The sequence below is a fragment of the Stenella coeruleoalba genome (genome assembly GCF_951394435.1).
Source record: "Stenella coeruleoalba genome assembly, chromosome: 16".
NCBI classification, from domain to species: domain Eukaryota; kingdom Metazoa; phylum Chordata; class Mammalia; order Artiodactyla; family Delphinidae; genus Stenella; species Stenella coeruleoalba.
In genome coordinates, this window is record NC_137162.1 from 53331544 (window position 1) to 53351332 (window position 19789).

General features: G+C 49.4%; 1 protein-coding gene across 3 annotated transcripts in view; it reads right to left on the reverse strand.

Annotated features, from left to right (window-relative positions):
• The window catches only part of TSPAN14 (tetraspanin 14), a 55374-nt gene that overhangs the window by 12474 nt on the left and 23111 nt on the right, over nt 1-19789 (reverse strand). For 2 of the 3 annotated variants that reach the window (XM_079900300.1, XM_079900298.1), the window contains exon 2: nt 16031-16128. In XM_079900300.1, the coding sequence (XP_079756426.1) occupies nt 16031-16111 (81 nt within the window). In that variant the 5' untranslated portion in view covers nt 16112-16128. Of the gene's footprint in view, nt 1-16030; nt 16285-19789 lie in introns of those variants that run through there. The other variant, XM_079900299.1, reaches the window with a different exon arrangement.

Sequence of the window (19789 nt, forward strand, 5' to 3'; positions counted from 1 at the left end):
CATCTGCTGGCAAGGCTCAGGCTCCTCACTGTGGTGCCTACACTCGGCACTGCAGGGCATGCCTGCGCTCAGGAAATGCCTGGTTATGTTACCGAATTAAAAGAAGCCTGCACCAGGCCAAGTGCTCACCCCAGAAAAGCAGTGCCCCCCAAACCTGACCTCCTACACACAGGAACCCACCGGGGCTAAGGTGCCTCACGTGCACCATGACAAAAAGGTCAATACAAAAAGGCCCAAATACACTCCACAGATTCCTACACCCCAGAGGATTGTTTCATAGAAAACAGACACCACGTGGCCTCTACAAATTAAGCAGCCCCGCATCTTTCTGCTTAACTGCTTTATACTCTGCTGGCATTTTGCTGCCGTTTATCAGGACCTCTCGGTAAACAACAGGGCAAGGTTCTCTGTGGCTGCAACTTTCCCAAGTGTATTCTCCAGCTTTAGGATACTCCTGTCTACTTCACTGCAAGCCCGAGCAGGCTGCACTCGGAAGAAGGGCCTTCAGAGAAAGCCCCGGAGTTCCCAACCTCCTCTGGGTCACAGGCCACTTTCAGAAAATGTGCACATGCCCAATGTTTTGGAGGGAATTTCAGAGGGTTCTCAGACTCCTTACTGCGGGTTCCCACAGCAGTCTGTGGACCCCAAGTGATGGAGTCCTGCCAAGCCCTGATTCCCCCACCTAACAAAGCAGCATGAGAGCTGAGAGGGCCAGGACCAAAACTCTGAAACCGAGTCCCTCTGAAACCGAGTCCCTCTGAAACCGAGTTCCTCTGAAACAGAGTTCCCTGACAAGTTGATGATTAATCTCTCTATCCACAACTTTATTCCCTTTCTCGTCCCGCCCCTGTTTCCCTCAAGATTGAGGAATATCAAAGAAAAGGGGTGACTGAAACCGAGCAGGACCCTGCGGGGCCTTCTTGGGTACAATGAGCCCCTCTGTGCCCGCTGCTTCTTGTTGGTCTCCCCTCCCCTTCTCCCCCCATTCCAAAGAGCAGACTCAAGCAGCTACTGATTAGAACAACAGAGTCACAGGACTCCTGGTTCCTCCAGAAGGGATTTAGATAACAATATGACACTATCTTTGAGCTGTTCTGCAGAAACTAAGACCACCCCCCCCCCCAACCCTGTAGAGGATGGTGATTACCCGCTGACCTGAAGAGGTATGTGGATCCCAGACTGACTGGAACCGGAAGGCAGATGATTCAGATTCCCCAACCATCTCCCTGTTACATCACCACTAACCAAGCAGAAGGAAGTCCACAAGTTAATCATATACCCTGTGACTCTCACCCCTAACATTTCCTTTAAAAACCCTTGACTGAAAGCCATCGGGGAGTTTGGGTCTTTTGAGCACGAGCTGCCCGTTCTCCTTGCTGGGCACTCTGCGATAAACCTTGTACTTCCCTTCACCACAACCTGGTAGCAAAAGGACTGGCTTTGCTGCAAGTCGGGTGAGCGAACCCAAGTTCAGTTCAGTAACAATCCCAAGCAGTAAGTGAGAAGGCCCAGATCCCAAGTCTCTGTTTAGTTCATTCATTTACTCACTCACTCATTCATTCAACAGGCATTGAGTAAGTGCCAGGCACCATCTCAAGCACTGGAGACAGCACTGCGCCACGCGGGCAAAGACCCCTCTGCTGCCAGAACTTAGGCTCTCCGGAGCCGACACGTGGTCCTTTCCACCACATTGTGCTGATTTCCCACTTTTCCATCCTCCCATTGGATTAATGAGTTGATGAAGAGGGCTTCGTTTGCCTTGATGGGGTACACGACCAGTTCCCTTCCCTTCCCGAGTGTCTGACACTGCACGGTAAGCAAGCCTGAAGGTGACCAGTCGCCACCTGCCGAATCCCCGTAGGCCTCTCTCCCCACCATTCCTCAAGGTCTCCAATGACTCACTTCCCTCTTGCCAAGCGGGGGGGGGGGTCACGTCTTTTGCCTCAGTTTACCTGATCTCACCCAACACAGCTGGTCATTCTCTCTGTCACTGAGGCACTCAGCTTTGGGACACCAAGTGTACACACACAATTGTCTTCCACCCTCCCTGTTGTTTCTTCTCGGTCTCCTTTGTGGGTTTGTCCTCATCTTTCAGAGCCCTCTAAATGCTGGAGAACCTCACTGCTCAGTCCTGGACCCCTGCCCTCCCCTGATCCCTCTAGATGATCTCATAACTAACACGGCTGACTCACAAATCCTAAACTCCAGCCATAGCTGCTCCCGAGTCAAACACCCCAATGCCTACTTGACTTGTCCAATGAATATGACTAGTAACATTTCAATCTTCACGTGCCCCCAAATGGAGCTGTGGTCTCCCAACACCGGAGCAGCTCCTCCCCACCTCTCCCCTTCTCACCAAATGGCACCACTGACCATCTACTCATTTAAGACAGAAAACCTAGACCTCAGGCTTGACAGCTCTCTCCCTCCAACTCCACATTCAACCTATCAGGACCCCTCTGTTAGTCCTACCTTCAAAATACATAGCATACCCTCTCTGCTCCCACCTGTCCATGCTTCATCCCTGCAGGGGCCTCCCCACCGTCTCCCCACAGGTCCCCAAGCAACTAGAACAATCCTTTAAAAATATGTCTAGATCACTCCCCTCCTCAAAATGCTCCGATGACTTCCTTTCACACTTAGAATAAAATTCAAACTCCTTGCCGTAGACCACAAGAACATGGGCAGCCATGCTGTGGCGTGCGTCTCCAACACCATCTCCGACCCGGCTCCCCGGTCCCAATCCCCTTCTCTGGGCCACCCTGGTATTGTTACTGTTTCTTGAACTCACCAAACTCATCCCTGCCTCAGAGCCTTGACTAGATCCCTCAGCCTAGAACGTTCCTCCTCCATATCCCTTCCTGGCTTCCTCCCTCATTCCATTCAGGTCTCTTCAAATTTCTCCTCCTCAAACACATCTCCCTTTGCCATGCTATGTGGACGCTCCCCATCCATCACTCCTGATCTCCTTCCCTGCTAGATCTTCTTCATGGCACATATCCTAGACCACATGAGCTGTCTGTCTGTCTACTGTGCCTCCCCCCCACTTAAGCCCTCTGAGGGCAGCGGTGTTTTCTATTCTGTTCAGGGTTGCTAACCACTTTCCATGACAACCCACCCACCACCCGGTGCCAGGAGGGACAGTGAGGAAGGTCTGCCCCTCGGAAACCCTTTGCCAAATACAGTCAGCTTGAGACACCAGCTCCCTACCACCGCAACCCAGTTCTCCTTCTCTCACAACAACGGGGCTCTAAGAATGAGAGCTTGTGTTTTTTTCCATTCTGTTTTACAGGAAGAACTAAAGTTAACTTTGCACCAGAAAGACAGGAACTGGGGGGGCAGGGACCCATGTCAGATCATGGGTTCAGTGAACAGTGGTCCAAGGCAGGACCTTCAGGGACCAACAGTTGTTTTAGAGACAAGGAGACTGAGGGAGAACCAAACTGGGGAAGTGACCTGTCTGGGAGCTCACGACAGCCCCCTGAATGATCCAGGACTCTGGCCAGCTTTGCCTGGCTCCCCGTGGAGACCCTTCCCTGGACCTCCCTGGGACAGATGGTCTATGGAGCTGGGCTGTCCTCCTGGCTGCCAACCATCTGGGAGTGACAGTTAAGGTGCCTTCCAGCCTCAGAGTAACCTCCTTTGTCTCTCTTCTATGACCTGATTAAATTCCTTACCAAAGAATGGAGCCCAATTCCCACCAAGCCCAAAGGGAGGCCAGCCTTGGACCATCAGGTGCATACCCTGCGGTGGTCACCAGGGCACCACCCCTTCCTGGGTGCCAGGTGCTGCATTAAACACAATACACCTAAAGAGGCCCTCCACACCCCATAACACTGGTACTATTACCCCCATTTTTCAAATGGGAAAGTTCCGATGTAAAACGATTTGGTTATTTGCCCAAAGTCAGACAGCTAGCTGGTGGCAAAGTCAAGAAACAAACCTGCGTGTCTCTGTCCTGACATCATGTCATCTCATTGCCCTCAGGGCAGCCACCCAAGGCAGGAAGAGCGGGCACCAGCCTGTGCCCTCCACCACACGGGGCAGTCACAGTGCCCGGCGGCGTGGCAGTCCGCAGGAGGGGCTTCTAAGCTGTGCAACCCTAAAGCCAACGTCCCACATCATCAGGTGGGGAGGATCACTCTGTGTCCAGTCAGGCCCTCTTTGGGGGTCACTGTGAAGATTCAGTAGTGACCTCTCCACCTTAGGCAAAGGCCTCTGTGAAAGAAGGTGAGAGGTTTCCTGGGGGGCATTCTGGGCTGGTCCAGCCCTGCCTTGTTCCGGAAGCCACACGGAGTCCACTCACCAAGTGGGCAAGCCTTTACCCAGCAGGTCCCAGACACAGCGGAAGTGTAGACATGTAGCCAGGCCCTGCTGGACTGGAGGAGGATTTCAACGCCAAGGAGGTCAAAAGCAGCCCCTCATCACCCACGATGTAGTGGGCTTGGTCTCCTGTAAGATTTCACTTCAGTGCGCGAACGCACTTAGGCAATTCTTGCGGGCTCCAGAGGACTTTCCTCCACAAGCTCGAGACAAACCGCCAGCAGCCGCGAAACGCTTTCAGGCGTGCCCTGCCGGCCCCTGATTCTTGCAGACTCCCCTGGCTGAGGAAGGGTGACATTCACAGAACCCCTGCCCCTGGGCCACCAGAGGGAGCCTCAGAAAAAAACAAGAAGGAAACCCAAGAGCAAGCACCGAGACCCGAGGGAGTCCAGGGCAGCGCTGAAAAAATAGCATGGGTCAGCCAGTCCTGGTTCCGGCTCCACCCTGCAACAAATGACAGGACTTGTGCGAGTCCAGAAATTTCTCTGAGCCTGTTTTTCTTTGCAAAATGGGGATGACCCTTCCTGGGTCATAGGAGGGTTGTAAGAATTCAAAGAAGTATCCCGAGTGATGTGCTTACCCAGGAGCACTGAGCGAGCCCTGCCCTGACATGGAGGCAGAACAGCGGCCGCGAGGACCCTCAAGACGCCACAAGCATTTGCTGGATTGAAAGCACTCTGCGCACCATCCCCCAACGACTTGCAGCTTTGTCCTGAGACAAGGTCCTCCTTTCCAGAGGCATCTGTTTCATTGGGCTTCTGGAGACAAGAGTAAAGCAGAGTTTAAGGAAACAGATGCCTTCTGGAGGCTTTTCAAGTGAGGTGGGGAAAGGATGATGGAAAGAAAACAGGGCAGGGAGTGGAAGAAGATAGAACTGTCTCAGTTCTGTTCCTAACTCACCCTGTGGCTCTGAGCAAGCCATCCCTCTCTCTTGGACTTCAGTTTGCCAACCTGCAAAACTGAATAGGTAGAGACCAATGATCTCCAAGGGCCTCTGCACCTCCCACTGCCTAAGCTCCGCCACCATAAATCATGCCAGGTGGAAACCCAACAGTCCTTGGCACTCACTCTCCAGAACTGGAAATCCGGAGTCCAGGTCTGGGGAGTCCAGGGAACACCAGAGATGCTCATGGTCACTTGAAAGGACACCAGAGGGCACAGACCCTAGACCCAACCTGGCCCTGAGAGCCAGTGCACTGAGGGGGAGTCCCAGGCCATCTGTCGGGATCAGGAGGCCTTGCCCCTCCAGACTGCGATCACTCTGGACCCTAAACAGAGCATAAAAGGATCGCCTCTTTCAAAACAGTCCCACATGAAAAAAAAGCTTAAACCAAGCCAGTTCTTTGTGGGAGTTTGGAAGTTCTGGGAGCTGGAAGGGACGCTAAAGCCCAGCTTCTTTTCCCGGAGGGAAATGGGCCCAGGGCAGGATGGTGCCTTGCTCAGGGTCACACAGCTATCACACACCAGCTCTTCCTCCTGCCGGAAGGGTGGTTCTGAAAACCAGAAGCACATGTGCCCTTCCCGCAGAGCCAGTGAACTCCTGCGAGGGGCCCGAGGAGGAGGTGGGGAGGACTACCCACAGGGCTCTGGGGCAGCGTCCACATAATCTCCGTGCTCCCTGATAACAGGGAGCTGACGCCCACCACACTCTGCCCAGGAATCTGACTGTATCAGCCTTTGAACGAAAGGAAGGCAGGGAGGCAGAGTTCTCCAAGGGAGGTTACAGGCAGCGCCCCACGCAATGGAGAGAAGGAACCCCCACCCCAGCCTCACCCCACCCCAGCCCCTGCCATCGCTGGCACAGTTCAGTGATTAACAGTGAGTAGAGAACAAGATACTAAGCTAGGGGTTGACAGTTCTGTAAGCCAGATAGTGTTTTCAGCTTTGCCTGCCAGAAGGTCTCTGTTTCAACTACTCCACTCTGCTGTTATAGCAGGAAAGCAGCCACAGATAGTACGTAAGCGAACGGACAGGAGTGTGTTCCAGTAAAGCTGTACGTGCAAAAACAGGCAGACAGCCAGGTTTGGCCTGCGAGCCGTAGTCTGCCAAGTCCTGCACTAAACTATCACACTGAAACCATCTGGACCTAGACAGGATTTCCTTCAGCTCAGCCACACGAACCCCAGGACATCCCTATAATCCGGGTCCCCAACCCTGGTAGGTTTTTATATTACTTCAACAGGTCTTAATAGCCTAAAACTGCAAATAACCCAAATGATATATTCCCACAATGGGATATTCCACAACAATGAGAATCAACGATCTACAATTACGTACCACAGCACGAATGAATCTCACATACAAGGTTTAACAAAAGATGTCAGACTCAAAAGATGTCCCTCCAAAATTCATATCTTGAAGCCCTAACCTCCAGTGTGATGGTATTTGGAGGTGGGGAGGTAAGTAGGGTTACATGAGGTCATGAGGGTAGAGCCTCCATGATTAGAGGAAGAAAGACCAGAGCTTGGGTTCTCTCTCTCTGCCACATGAGAAAACAGCAGGAAGGCAGCCATGTGCAGGCCAGGAAGAGAGCCCACACCAGAACCTGACCATGCTGGCAAACTGATTTCAAACTTCCAGCCTCCAGAAATGGGAGAAAATAAATTTCTCTTGTTTAAACCAAAGAGCCTGTGATGTGTTGTTATGGCAGCCCAAGCTGACCAAGACAGGAAGAATACTTCGGCAGAAAAATTAGATCTAGCATCCAATCAAAAGTTACTAGATAGGCAAGAGGGAAAATAAAAACATGACCTATAACAAGGAAAGAAATTCAGTAACTATAAGACACAGAAATGAGATAGAAGATAGAATCAGCAAAGACTTTAAAACAGATACTGTAAATATGCTCAAACATTTAAAGGAAAATAAACATAATGAAGAGACAAATAGAAAATATAAAAAAAGATCCAAATAGAACTATTAGAAATAGAAAATACAACATTAGAAATGAAGAATCACTAAATGGGTTTAATCGCCAATCAGGCACTATAGAAGATGAGTGAACTTAAAGAAAAAGCAATAGGAACCTTCTAAACTAAATGGTAGAAGGGGGTTAAAAAAAACAACAACTGAGCAGCACCTCAGTGACCTGTGGGACAACAAGGAGTCCAAGGGAGGGGGGGTGTACGTTTGAAGAAATAATGATGGGAGTAATCACATATTTGATGAAAAATACAAACCCACAAATCCATAAAACGCAATGAACTTCAAACAGAGCACAGAGAAAACACACCAGCACATATCATGATAAAATTGCTGAAATCCAGTGACAAAGAGAAAATCCTGAAGTAAGCCAGAGAGGGAAAGAAAAGACACATTATATCAACAGTACGCATATACAAGACATTTAACCAAATGAAATGAAAACATATCAAAATGTGTAGGATGCAGAAAATGCAGGGCATCAAATATAGGCATACCTTGGATGTACTTGGGTTTGGTTCCAGACCACCGCAATAAAGCAAGTCACACTAATTGTTTGGCTTCCCGGTGCATAGAAAGATTATGCTTACGCTATGCTGTAGTCTATTAAGTGTGCAACAGCATTATGTCTAAGAAAACAATGTACAGACCTTAATTTAAAAATACTTTACTGCTAAAAAATGCTAACCATCATCTGAGCCTTCAGTGAGTCATAGATCTTTTTACAACAGTAACATCAAAGGTCACTAATCACAGATCACCATAACAAATACGATAATAATGAAAAAGCTTCAAACAGTCTAAGGATTGCCAAAATGTGACAGAGACTCAAAGTGAGCCAATGCTGCTGGAAAAATGGTGTCAACAGACTTGCTCAATGCAGGCTTGCCACAAATCTTCAATTTGCTAAAAATGCAGTGTCTGGGAAGCACAATAAAATGAGGTATGCCTGTACTTATACTGTAGGAAAGAAGAAAGATCTAAAAGCAATGACCTAATCTTCTGCCTTAAGAAGCCAGACAAAGAACAAAATCATCCCAAGATAAGTAGAAGAGAGAAGATAATAAAAAGAGCAGAAATCAGCGCAATAGACTGGAGGTGGATGGTGGTGACGGTTGCACAACACCGTGAATGCACTTAATGCCACTGAACTGGGCACTTAAAAATGGTTATAATTCTAAGTTTTGTTATGTATGTTTTACCACAATTTTTAAATATAAAAATATGATTTTTGAAAAACTTTTAAAGAAATTAATAAAATAAAAGCAGAAAAACAACAGAGAAACATCACCTAAACTAAAGGAAGTCAGATCGGAGAGTGAAATCTAATTTATATAAGTGACAGGAGGCAAATCAGTGGTTGCCAGAGGAAGGGTGGGGAGGGAGTGACTACAGAAGGGCATAAGGACAGTTTCTAGAGGGATGGAAACGTTTCACATCTTCATCGTGGCGATCATGATGAGAGGGGAGGGAGGATACAGCTGCCAGCTCAGTGCACTGAACACTTGAAATGGGTACAGGTTCATCCTTCCTTCCTTCCTCCTTCCTTCTTTCTTTCCTTCCTTCCTCCCTCCCTCCCTCCCTTCCTTCTTTCTATGTATGTATGTATCAGTATGTATATTAGAAGTGGATTTATTTATAGAGATACATATTCCATAGTCAGAATGCAGTCCGTCTCAAAAGGCGAGAATGGCCTTGGGAGAAATACACTCCACAGACAGAGTGTGGGCCATCTCAGAAGGCGAGAGGCCTATTCTATTTAATCTACACTTCAATAGAAGTGATTTTTTTTTTTAATTTATTTGGCTGCGTCGGGTCTTAGTTGTGTCACGTGGGGTCTTTTCGTTGCAGCGCGCACGCGGGCTTCTCCCTAGTTGTGGTGTGCCAGCTCCAGAGCGCACGGGCTCAGTAGTGGCGGTGTGCGGGCTTAGTTGCCCTACGGCATGTGGGATCTTAGTTCCCTGACCAGGGATTGAACCCCCGTTCCCTGCACTGGATGGCGGATTCTTAACCACTGGACCACCAGGAAAGTCCCTAGAAGTGATTTTTTTTAAAGCATTTCTAGGAAAAAAAAAAAAAAAAGGTACAAACAAGATGGGAATAGGGTACTCCCCCATAGATGACAGATCACCCCAGCAGACTGGGCCACGCTGACTATTTACCGGCCAAGGAAGCAGAGTTATACACACCACCAGTTACTTAGACCTGACGCCACCCTGTGAGTGTGTAATAATCATATGTCCTGGGGAATAATCACAGTGCACCATACGGCCCATCCTCGCAAATCCCTCCTGGTGGTCCCAGCCGCAGATGCGCCTGAGCCAGTGAGATCAGGAGCTGAGGCCCTAAACGGATCAGCAACTCCTAGTTCTAGCGGAGTCTCTAATTAAGCAATCCTCGCCCTCCGTCTTGGCAAGACAAAATGTGGAAAAATACACAAACACACACCCCTATGAGCCAAAAGATAAGGCGGTCTATTTCCTATGAATTGGGGCAGCCCTTCTGGAGAATATGACCATATAAATGTCAGGATGGTCAAAACGATGGACACACCTTCTGACTCATTTACTCTCACTCCTGGGAATCTATCCCAGCAAATAATTTCTCCCCTTTCCCCAAAGGGAAGAATCTGTGTTACAAAAGCTAATCACCGCTCCTTATCTAGGATAGTAGAAAAATTGGAAACAACCTAAATGTCCAATATAGGAATTTCCAAAAATACAATCAGGAAGACTGTGCGGCAACCTGGAATGTTCTACACTAGGTGATGCTGATACGAAAACGCACACTTCAAGATCACGTGGATACTCTCACCAAGATGTGAAACTATGTGTGACTGCAGACAGGAAAATGGAGACTGAAGGAGGGAACACAGTCAGGTTGGGATGCCTTGTGTAGTCTTCTAGAATTTCCATGCAGTTACAAAAGTTTAGTAAATAAAACTGGAAGGGAAAAAAGGTACCACCTCTCAGCAGTGGAAGTGAAATAGTCTACACATGTTATTAAAACACTAGACTTTCCCTTTCTGATTGCATTGAGTTACCAAGAAATGGAAACAGAGAAACCATCTGCGCTCAGACCTAGGGATCAGGCCTTGGGGTCTGATATCACATGAACAGAGTTCAGCTCAAGTAAGGGCAATTCTCTAACGGTTAGAATGATCCAGAGTCAACAGCCCATTGTGGGGCCAGACAAAGAGAGTTATGACCATCCACCCACAAAAATGCCACAAACGGGAGCAAGGGTAGGGAGCTGCCGTTAGGTCCTTCCACATCAGACTGGCTTTGCCTCTCTCGGGAAGGGCTAGGGTTAGGGACTGTCCTGGTTTGCCTGGGGCAGTCCTGGGGCACATCTGTTGTTCCGGCAAAATTCTTAATAATCTCTCTTTCATTCTTAAAAGTTTCCCAACTTGGAGCACAAATTACATGCTCACCCTACTCGTGGGAGGCATCTGTTACTTCGAAGGAAGGGGCCTCAAGCCATGCGGGTCACAGAGCACAAATGTCCATGTTTCTCACCCAGAAACAGGCTGCACATTAGGGTCAGCAATGAATTCCCGCATTTTGCAAGCAGGGAAGCTGTGGCTCAGACCTGCCCTTGTCACTGAGAAGGTCCACAGCAGAGTGGGGGGCTCTCTGTCGTCTGTGCCTACAAGCAGTCTCCGTTTTTCACTTTCAATCCACCTCTGAAATAAATCCAGGCAAGGGCTTTATCAGAATCTTTGCAGATTAAACTCAGTGTCTGTGGTGGGAGCTGCAGGCATCATCGGAATCATCCCTCGAGAGGATTCATTCAGCAAAACCAGGGAAGCTCAGATTCTCTGTGGAATCAGGTGGGGTGAGAATGAACAAAGACAAAGGCTGTAAGCCCCTCCCGGCTTCCTTTCCTCTGCAAGTCAAAGTGAGATATTTTTAAGAATTTTAATCATAGTAAAGTACACATAATATAAAACTTACCACCTTCACCATTTTTAAGTGTACGGCTCAGTGGCATTAAGTACATTCGCAGTACTGTGAAACCATCACCACCGTCCACAGAACTCTTTCCATCTTGCAGAACTGACACTCTGTCCCCATTAAGCAGTAACTTCCCATTTTACCCCCCCCGCCAGCCCCTAGTACCCACCATTCTACTTTGGGTCTCTGAAGCAGACTACTCTATGTACCTCATATAAGTGGAATCATAGAGTATTTGTCCTTTTGTGATTGGTTTATTTCATTCAGCATAATGTCCTCAAGATTCACCCACGTTGTAGTATGCATAGGAATTTCCTTCATTTTTAAGGCTGAATAATATTCCACGGCCTGTATAGACCACTTTTTGTTTATCCATTCATCCTTCGGTAGACACAGGGGTTGCTTCTAGCTCTCAGCTATTATGAATAACGCTGCTACGAACAAGGGTGCACAAATATCTATTCAAGATCCTGCTTTCAATTCTTCTAGGTATATGCCCAGAGGAGAACTGCTGCATCATATGGTAATTCTATTTTTTACTTTTTGAGGAACCGCCATCCTTTTTTTCATAGCATCTGCACCATTATACGTTCTCACCAACAGTGCACAAGGATTCCAGTTTCTCTACTTCTTCACCAACATTTGTTATTTTTCTGGTTTTTAATAATACCCATTCTAATGGGTGAGAGTGATATCTCATTGTGGTTTTGATTTGCATTTTCCTGTGTCAAAGTGAGATTTTGCCCTAGAAACTGGTCTAACACATCCAAGGAATGATTGTAATTTTAAAAAACCAGGCTTCCCTGGTGGCGCAGTGGTTAAGAATCCACCTGCCAATGCAGGGGACATGGGTTTGAGCCTTGGTCCGGGAAGATCCCACATACCACAGAGCAACTAAAGCCCGTGTGCCACAACTACTGAACCTGCGCTCTAGAGCCCACGAGCCACAAATACTGAAGCCCGCGCACCTAGAGCCCGTGCTCCACAATAAGAGAAGCCACCACAATGAGAAGCTCGCGCACCACAACAAAGAGTAGCCCCTGCTCGTGGCAAGTAGAGAAAGTCCAGCGCAGCAATGAAGACCGAACGCAGCCAAAAATAAATAAAGAAATAAATTTATAAAAAGAAAAGAGAGAAGCCACCGCAATGAGAAGCCTGCACACCGCAACGAAGAGTAGCCCCCGCTCGCCGCAACTAGAGAAAAGCCCGCGCACAGCAACGAAGAGCCAACACAGCCAAAAATAAATAAAATAAAATAAATTTTAAACTAATAATAATAATTTAAAAAACCCGAGAAAGGGTAAAAAGTGCTAGTGCCCTCAAAAGGCTGTGGTGGCAGCATTTTCCTGACATCCCTGTGATAAGATCCCCAGGAAGCCCAGCTCCATGTACACCCAGTAAAACATGCAGTTCAGAACACACACAAACACTGCGGGCATCCACATCTCTCGCCTCAAGCAAGTATTAATGGTCCCTTGGAAAAATCTCGGCCTTGAAGTTGGAAGGAGACAGCTTAAAAAGAAAAAACACAAAAAAACGGTTAGAGTGCTACAGGTGTTTGCTATAAAGAACGTTACTGTGAAAATAATTCTGGGTGGAGCAAACTGTTAAATAAAACCTCTGCTTGTTCCAGCACCTAGAATTGGTCAAAGAATTCAACAGGTTGCTTCTGCATATTCAAACCTGCCTAAGAAGCCCAAGTCCACCGTCAAGGCTGTCATCCTTCTGCTCCGCTTTCTCACTGTTAATTCATCGAAACCAAACAAAAACTCTCTGCAAAATGATCCATCTGTGCTTTGCTTCAAAATAATCCAAGGTGGGGGAAGATATAAATTAAACATGATAGGCTGAGTTGGTAACTTCTGAAGCTAGCTGATGGGAACATGGCAGCCGGGGTGGGGGGTTCATTATATTCCTCTACTTTTGTATTTTCTCCATTTAAAGAAGAAAACTTCTCTGAAGAGGTAAGGGCTTGGCACATCATCTTACTCATTTTCAACAACCTTGTGAGGCAGGCAGCAGGCAGGTGACAGCAGTATTTCACAAAGAAATCAGCTCAGGTTGAGAGTCCAGACTGGCACCCAGGAACCCCCGCTGCACCATGCACTTCCCTAAGGGCTCTGCGCCCCAATTCCCAAGCCTCATTCCACATTCCCAGCTCCTGTGCAGATGAAGACAGCAAATCGCCGCCTAGAACCCAGCAGGGAGGGGCCGGGCAGCCTCCCCCTCTCATTTTCCCAACAGAGCTCTCATGCCTCGTTTTCCTGACTGTTCCTGTTTGTCCTGTCCTGTTCTGCCCCAGTGCACACTAACTGAAAAATGATTAACTCTCGACCACAGACACTGCCAATTCTGCAAAACTCCGATAACGCTGTAGCCCCCTTGAATCACCAAGCAGACTTGCTACAATTCTGGATTCATGAACTCTGCTATGTGAATCTGGTGCTGCAAATGTATTATATTGGGCAAGTTAGTAAAGCTTCCCAAGAGCAAAGAATCTATCCCGAAGACGCTCTGAAGAAACAGAGATTACCAGGGCCCTGGGCCACAGCAGCAGCAGGAGAGTTTCACCCCAGATGCAAAAATCAGGATGAGAGTCAGAGGTCGGGATGTAAGGCCAAGCAAGCACAGCGGGCCACCGGGCAAGGGGTACAACAGGAGGGTGGACAAAGTGTCTAAAGTGTCAAACCACCTGCCTAAGCCAGGTGGCCCTCAACTGTGCACCTGGCTGGGGGCTGGGGACTCCAGGTGAGGCCAGAAGGCTCTCCTCCAGACAGGGAGCAATGCAGGTCTGAGAAGCCACACATCTTAGGGAAGGGGCAACCACAGTCCTCCCATTAGGAGGGGCCCACAGGAACCACCTCAAATGACCAGCACTGCCCTACCTCAGGGGCAATAATGAGGCTGCTGGTGAAAGGTTGTCTGGGCACCAGAAAAGTCCTGCGGTGAATGGCCAAGCCACTGAATCCCACCCTACTTCTCCAGGACAGAAAACCCCCCAAACTTTGAGATAAATCATCAGGGGGTGATGCTGGAAAAACAAGGGTGAAAGGCTGAGAGATCCTGGTAAGTCGGCCTCGATGTCAAAAGTTCCAGTCCAAATAGGAAATGCCAAAATCCTCAGTAGAGGCAAATGTGGCATCATGACCACTTATCCTGTCCCTCCTTCTCCATCAGGCCCCACCCAGACACTAGCTGCAGACTCGACGCTTGTATTAAATGAGGTTTTAAAACCCTCTGTGCACGGTCATGTCACCGTGCTCTCCTGCACAGAATCAATGTCTGCCTCCCCCTGGACCAATGCCACTGACATGCTCTGATATCTCCCTTAACCCCTTGACCAGTTCCAGCCAGTACCCATTGCTCCTCTTTAAGGCAAGAGTCCTTGAAAGAACTGTCATGAGTCACTGGTCTCCACTTTCTCATGTCCCATGGGCTCCTGGACCAACTCCAGGTGGGTTTCCATCCCCAGCAGTTCTGGTCAAGGTCATACCCTCCACCTTGTCAAAGCCAATGTCAATTTTCTGTCCTCATCCTACTCCCCTCTACATGAAGGGCTTCCTCTCAAGGCTTCCACGACACAAAATCTCCTGGTCTTCCTTTTACCTCAGGCCACTCACTCACTCACAGCCAACTTTGGAGAGGACTTTCCTCCTCAACCCCACCTCTAGCATCCCCACCTCAATATTCAGACCCCTCCTCTCCTCAGTCAATACACTCTCCTTCGATGATCTGGTCACCCCTTCCTCTGATGGTGGCCAAGACTTTCATCTCCAGGATGGCCACTGGTACGGGACACTGACATGTCCATGTGGCTGGCTAAGAGACCATTCAAACCCTTCTGCCCCAAATGCCCATCTCAGAACATGGGACCACCATCCATGCCTTCACTCTGCAGAATCACTCCAAAATCAGATGATACCATCCAACTTATAACCTACCAAGAGTTACTGACAGAAGTAGAATTCCAGCTACTTACTGGGAACCATACAGTCCTGCATGACCTGGCTTCTTCATGCCCGCGTCCTCACCTGTGTCCCCTGTGCCCTGTACTCACTCAGCTCCAGCCACATGCCCTTCTTTTTGCTTCTTGCACATGCCAAGTTCATTCCTGCCTCAGGACCTCTGCACATGCTGCTCTCCCTACCTGGAGCTTTCTTCCCAAGACCCCATATAGCTGTGTCTTCACTAGTACTCAGGTCTCAGCCTACAAGCCACCTCTCCTTAGAATGTGCTTCCCAACCACCCTGGCCAAGCAGCTTCCCCCTCCCTGCTCTGAGGCTCAGTAGGCTAACACCCCTTCTGATTGAACACCAGCACCACAAGGACAGAGTTTACTCCCCTTGTCCACCCTTACCTCCCAGAGCCCAGGACAAGGCCTGGCCCACAGTCCAATGTGCACAGAGGACCCGGCAGCTGATGTCTCATTGGGGCATTCCTGGGGTGTGGATGGAGGGAAACCGACACGCATCTGGGTCAGAGCCCCATCTTCCTAAACCCCCACGGTTGGGGTAGGGCCCCTTAATCTAGTCTTCAATCACCTTGGCCTTCCCCATCACAGCACCTGACGGTCTACTTTATAATTTATTGGGTTGGCAAAACAGTTTGTTCTGGTTTTTCCGTTTTGAACGGAACTGGATTTTCCAGTTTTTTGAACAAACTTTTTGGTCAACCCAATACTTGTCACTGGTTTCATGAGGGCAGGACCCTGACTGTCAGCCACCTCACCCAGAGCCTCATGGGGCTCTGGCAAATCAAAAGAACATGAAGAAGCATGATTTACTAATTAAGGACTACGCCAGGGAACATGGCTGCTCTCATCCACTCACCCAGAAGACGATGTTGTAGCTGAAAAGGAGGTACTTGTACCAGCAGCTGACCTCGGCGTTGGAGTATCTATAATAGTGCATCTTCTGAGAAGCAGGATCTGTGGAGAGAGGAGGAGTGATGAGACAGCTGGTTCAGTTTGGAAACATCTCCCCAAAACCTGCTCCCCAAGGAAAGAGCAAAGGCAAGATACAGACTCAGGCTCCAGAAATCCCCAAATTGTCCCCTGTGCTCTTTTACTAGTCCAGACGTGGGTTTACTATCAATGGCAGCTACAGGTTAGACAAAAATCAGGTGAAGTCAACTTTCCATAAACAGTCAAAAGAATAAGAGGAGAATTTTTGAAAGAATGGAGAACGGTGATTTTTAAAAAGTGTGTTCTAAATACCAGGACTTCTGCTGGGAACCTTCCCAAACATTATCTCATCACCTCTCCATTGGGTTGATTTCCCCACTTCCTGATGGGGAAACAGGAGTTCAGAAAGGTCATGTGGGGCCCAGGATCTAAACCAAGGCAGGGAGGTGGGGGTGGGGGTTGGGGGTTCCCCACAGTCCACATTCTTTCCACCCACGGCTACCTGGGGCAGAGCAGCCAGGAGTCGAGGGAACCAAAGGAAGAAATGAGGGCTTGACCACTGAGAACCGCGTTTAGGAAGAAGAGATGAAAGGGCAGGTCTGGACGTGACCTAACAGTGACCAGTCAGGAAAAGCCATATTTGTTCATCTAACATTTTCTGAGACAACCTCCCAAGCTCACCCTCAAAGGGTAAGGAAGGCAGAGCACCCTGGCCCGGGCAGGGAGATCCTGTGAGCCCACAGCAGCCAGCCCTCACCCTATTGCCCCTTCCTCTGCCTAACCTCCCACCTACCAGGACCACTGTTTTGGCCTCTTGGGGCTGCAGTAAAGCTTGGATTATAGAACGCTGAACTGCACAGGGTGAAAGAGGGGCCACTCTTTTTCATCTGTGTCCATCCGCCAAAGCCTGCACAAACGAGGGTGCCCTCAAAGGGGAGTGAATTCCGAGGGCCTGGTCCACCTTTACTATGTTCCTTTTTGAACCCCAATGGCAACCTAGGTGAACCCTTAACTCCTCCATTATCCCCTGCTGTCAAACAGTGGCTGAATGGTGGGGAAGGAGGCAGGTGCCTGCCTCAAGCTGACCCCCAGGGTGGGATCTAAGGCTCACGGGGAATGCTCCCCCCCCCCATTCCCCAGGGTGAGGAGAGGAACAAGATGTAACCCAGAGCCTAAGGCAAAAACGAACAAGGCTACTCTGGCAGTGGGGAGACAAACCACCCGCAACGGCAAAATCCCTTCCTGTAAGGTGGCCTCGGTGGCCTGGCCACTGGTCTGTAACGTTCTGAGAAAGTGTTGCCAAGCAGGGACATGAAAACCACATCCTTCTGGAAACGGGTGCTCTGACTGCTCCACCATCCTTCCCACAGAGCAGAACCAACAGGCAGAGCCTGGACACCACCATCCACTGGCTCCCCTCCCTCCAGGAGCAATGGGAGCGTGGTCAAGGCCCAGCTGGGAGTGTAGGCCTGCCTGGCCTCAAACCCAGCCAGGGAGGGGCAGTGACCCAGCAGCCCCATGCCCACTTCCCCATCCCACCAGCAGAGCAAAACTGCCCTCCGAGAATGCGTGTGAACACAGCCCCAGGTAATGAGGGACAATACTGGACACAAGGACACACAGGAGGCCTGAACACAGCCTGGGCCGCACAGGGTGGCTGCAGGGAGAGGAAAAGGAGCTCTCAGGCAGAGATTCCTTCCTTCAGCGACATGACCTGACCTGGGCAAGCGTCTGCCTCTCAGGGCCTCAGCATCCTCAACTAAAATGGGGCCTTAACGACTGATTCCTAATGTCACAGGAGATCAGCCGGCAGCATCAAAATGACTTACTCCAAACACAGATTTCTGGAGATTCTGATAAGCAGGTCTGGGTTGGGGCCAAGAATCTCCAGTTTTGACAAATTCCCCAGGTGATTCCTGCCATGCCTAATGGACGAGGTATCAGCTTGGGCACAGAAGGCTGTGGTCCCTCTGGGGATCTTGCAAAGGCGGAAGGACCTTGTCAGCTGTGTTTGCAGCACAGAGACTGGAGTGCAGTAGTCATGGCTCCTGGTAAGGAATTAACTAAAAGTAACCAAAATTCACCCACTTGTGTTTTGCAGATTACAAAACCCCAAAGCACTGGTTTGTCTTCCTAGCTGCAGATGAGTGAATTAATCCACACAGGAAAAATTTTTTTAATCTAAAACTCAAGTAAGTTTAAGAAAGAGAACAGCCAGCTTGGCTGGAAATGACCTATGAGGCAGAAAAATGTTTAAGTGGTAGAAACCCCGTTCTTTGTATGGACAAGACAATCCTGCTCCCTGGAAGGCCAAATGCACCTCCCCATCTGTGCATCCTAAAGAAGCCAGAAAGTGGATGGCCGTGCCCTCCATGGAACTGGGCCCCAGAGACTGGGGAGGGCTGCTCAGGCATGGTACCCGAATGTTCGGGAATCCAAGAGGGCGCTCCTTGGACATCATTTAACCTAAGCATAGTAAAGAGCTCTCCCCAGAGCTCTGAAGCAGTAAACAAAGCCAGGTTCCCTTCTTTCTCCTTGGTCTTGGCTCCACAAAGAAGCCAGCTAATTAGCACTGGCCTGTATGCTTTCCACAGCACTGCAGACCTCATCCCTACCCGCTTGCCCAGGGCCTCTGAAAAACGATGACCCTGAGGTGACACAGGGACTCTCCATGTGGAGATCCCTGGTCTCCTTCAGCTCCAGCCAGGTAAGCAGGGAGAACATGGAAAGGCCACAGGGATCTCCTTGGCACACAGGCTGCAGGGAGCCTGTGCTCTGGAATGTGGATTCTCTGCAGCGGGCTGCTTTTCTCACCATCTGCTCCCCTCTCCTCCACTGGGCTCCCAGGGTCTCACCCCAGCAAAGACTCACAACCAGGAAATAACTCTGCTTTCACAGATGTCAGGGTCCGAATCCACACCCGGAGAATCTCAACAACCATGACGTAAACCCCAAGCCCTCACTCCCTGGTAACTTAAACACTCGAAACTATACCAGCCAGGTCCATGCCAGGGAATGATCAGAGAGAAACACCCTAATCATCCATCAGATGGTGTGTCACACTCAGATATGTCCCCTTACATGCCTGCCACCCCCCTCCCCCGCCAGAGCACTCGCATGAGGACTGTGCCATTTGTGTTGGACCAAAATAACCTCATGAGGTCTTGGAGCAGGGTGTCTCAATGACACTTATTTCCCCATTCCAACCCACAGAAGAGGAAACTGTTGACAGGAAACCGTTTAGTCTTTCTTCACCCACTTGTTTATTCCTCCTCCCCATGGAAAGAGAAGGCACTCAACGAACCAGGAGGTGAGGAGAGTGACCCCAGCCCATACTTCACCTAAGGAGCAGGGAGGAAAGGCTGCCTCTCACTCCTGACCTGCTCGCTCTGTTCTGGGACCAGGAGGTGGAGAAGCAGGTCCTGAACTTCAGCCAGAAGATCCAGGTCTCCACACAGGCAAGTCCCAGAATTTAAATGGAAGGCGGTAACAGTTAGACCTGTTTGGACCCTAGCCTAAGCCACATCCTCCAACGCAGGGCCTTGGGTTTGGGGGGGAATGAAGCCAATGAGCATCTGAGGTCTGGCTTGGCAGCTTCAGAACCTCAGTGAAGGAGAAAAGACTGTGGAGTGCTCCGCAGACACCAGCCTGAGGTGTTACCCGAAATTTACCAAGGACCAAAGAA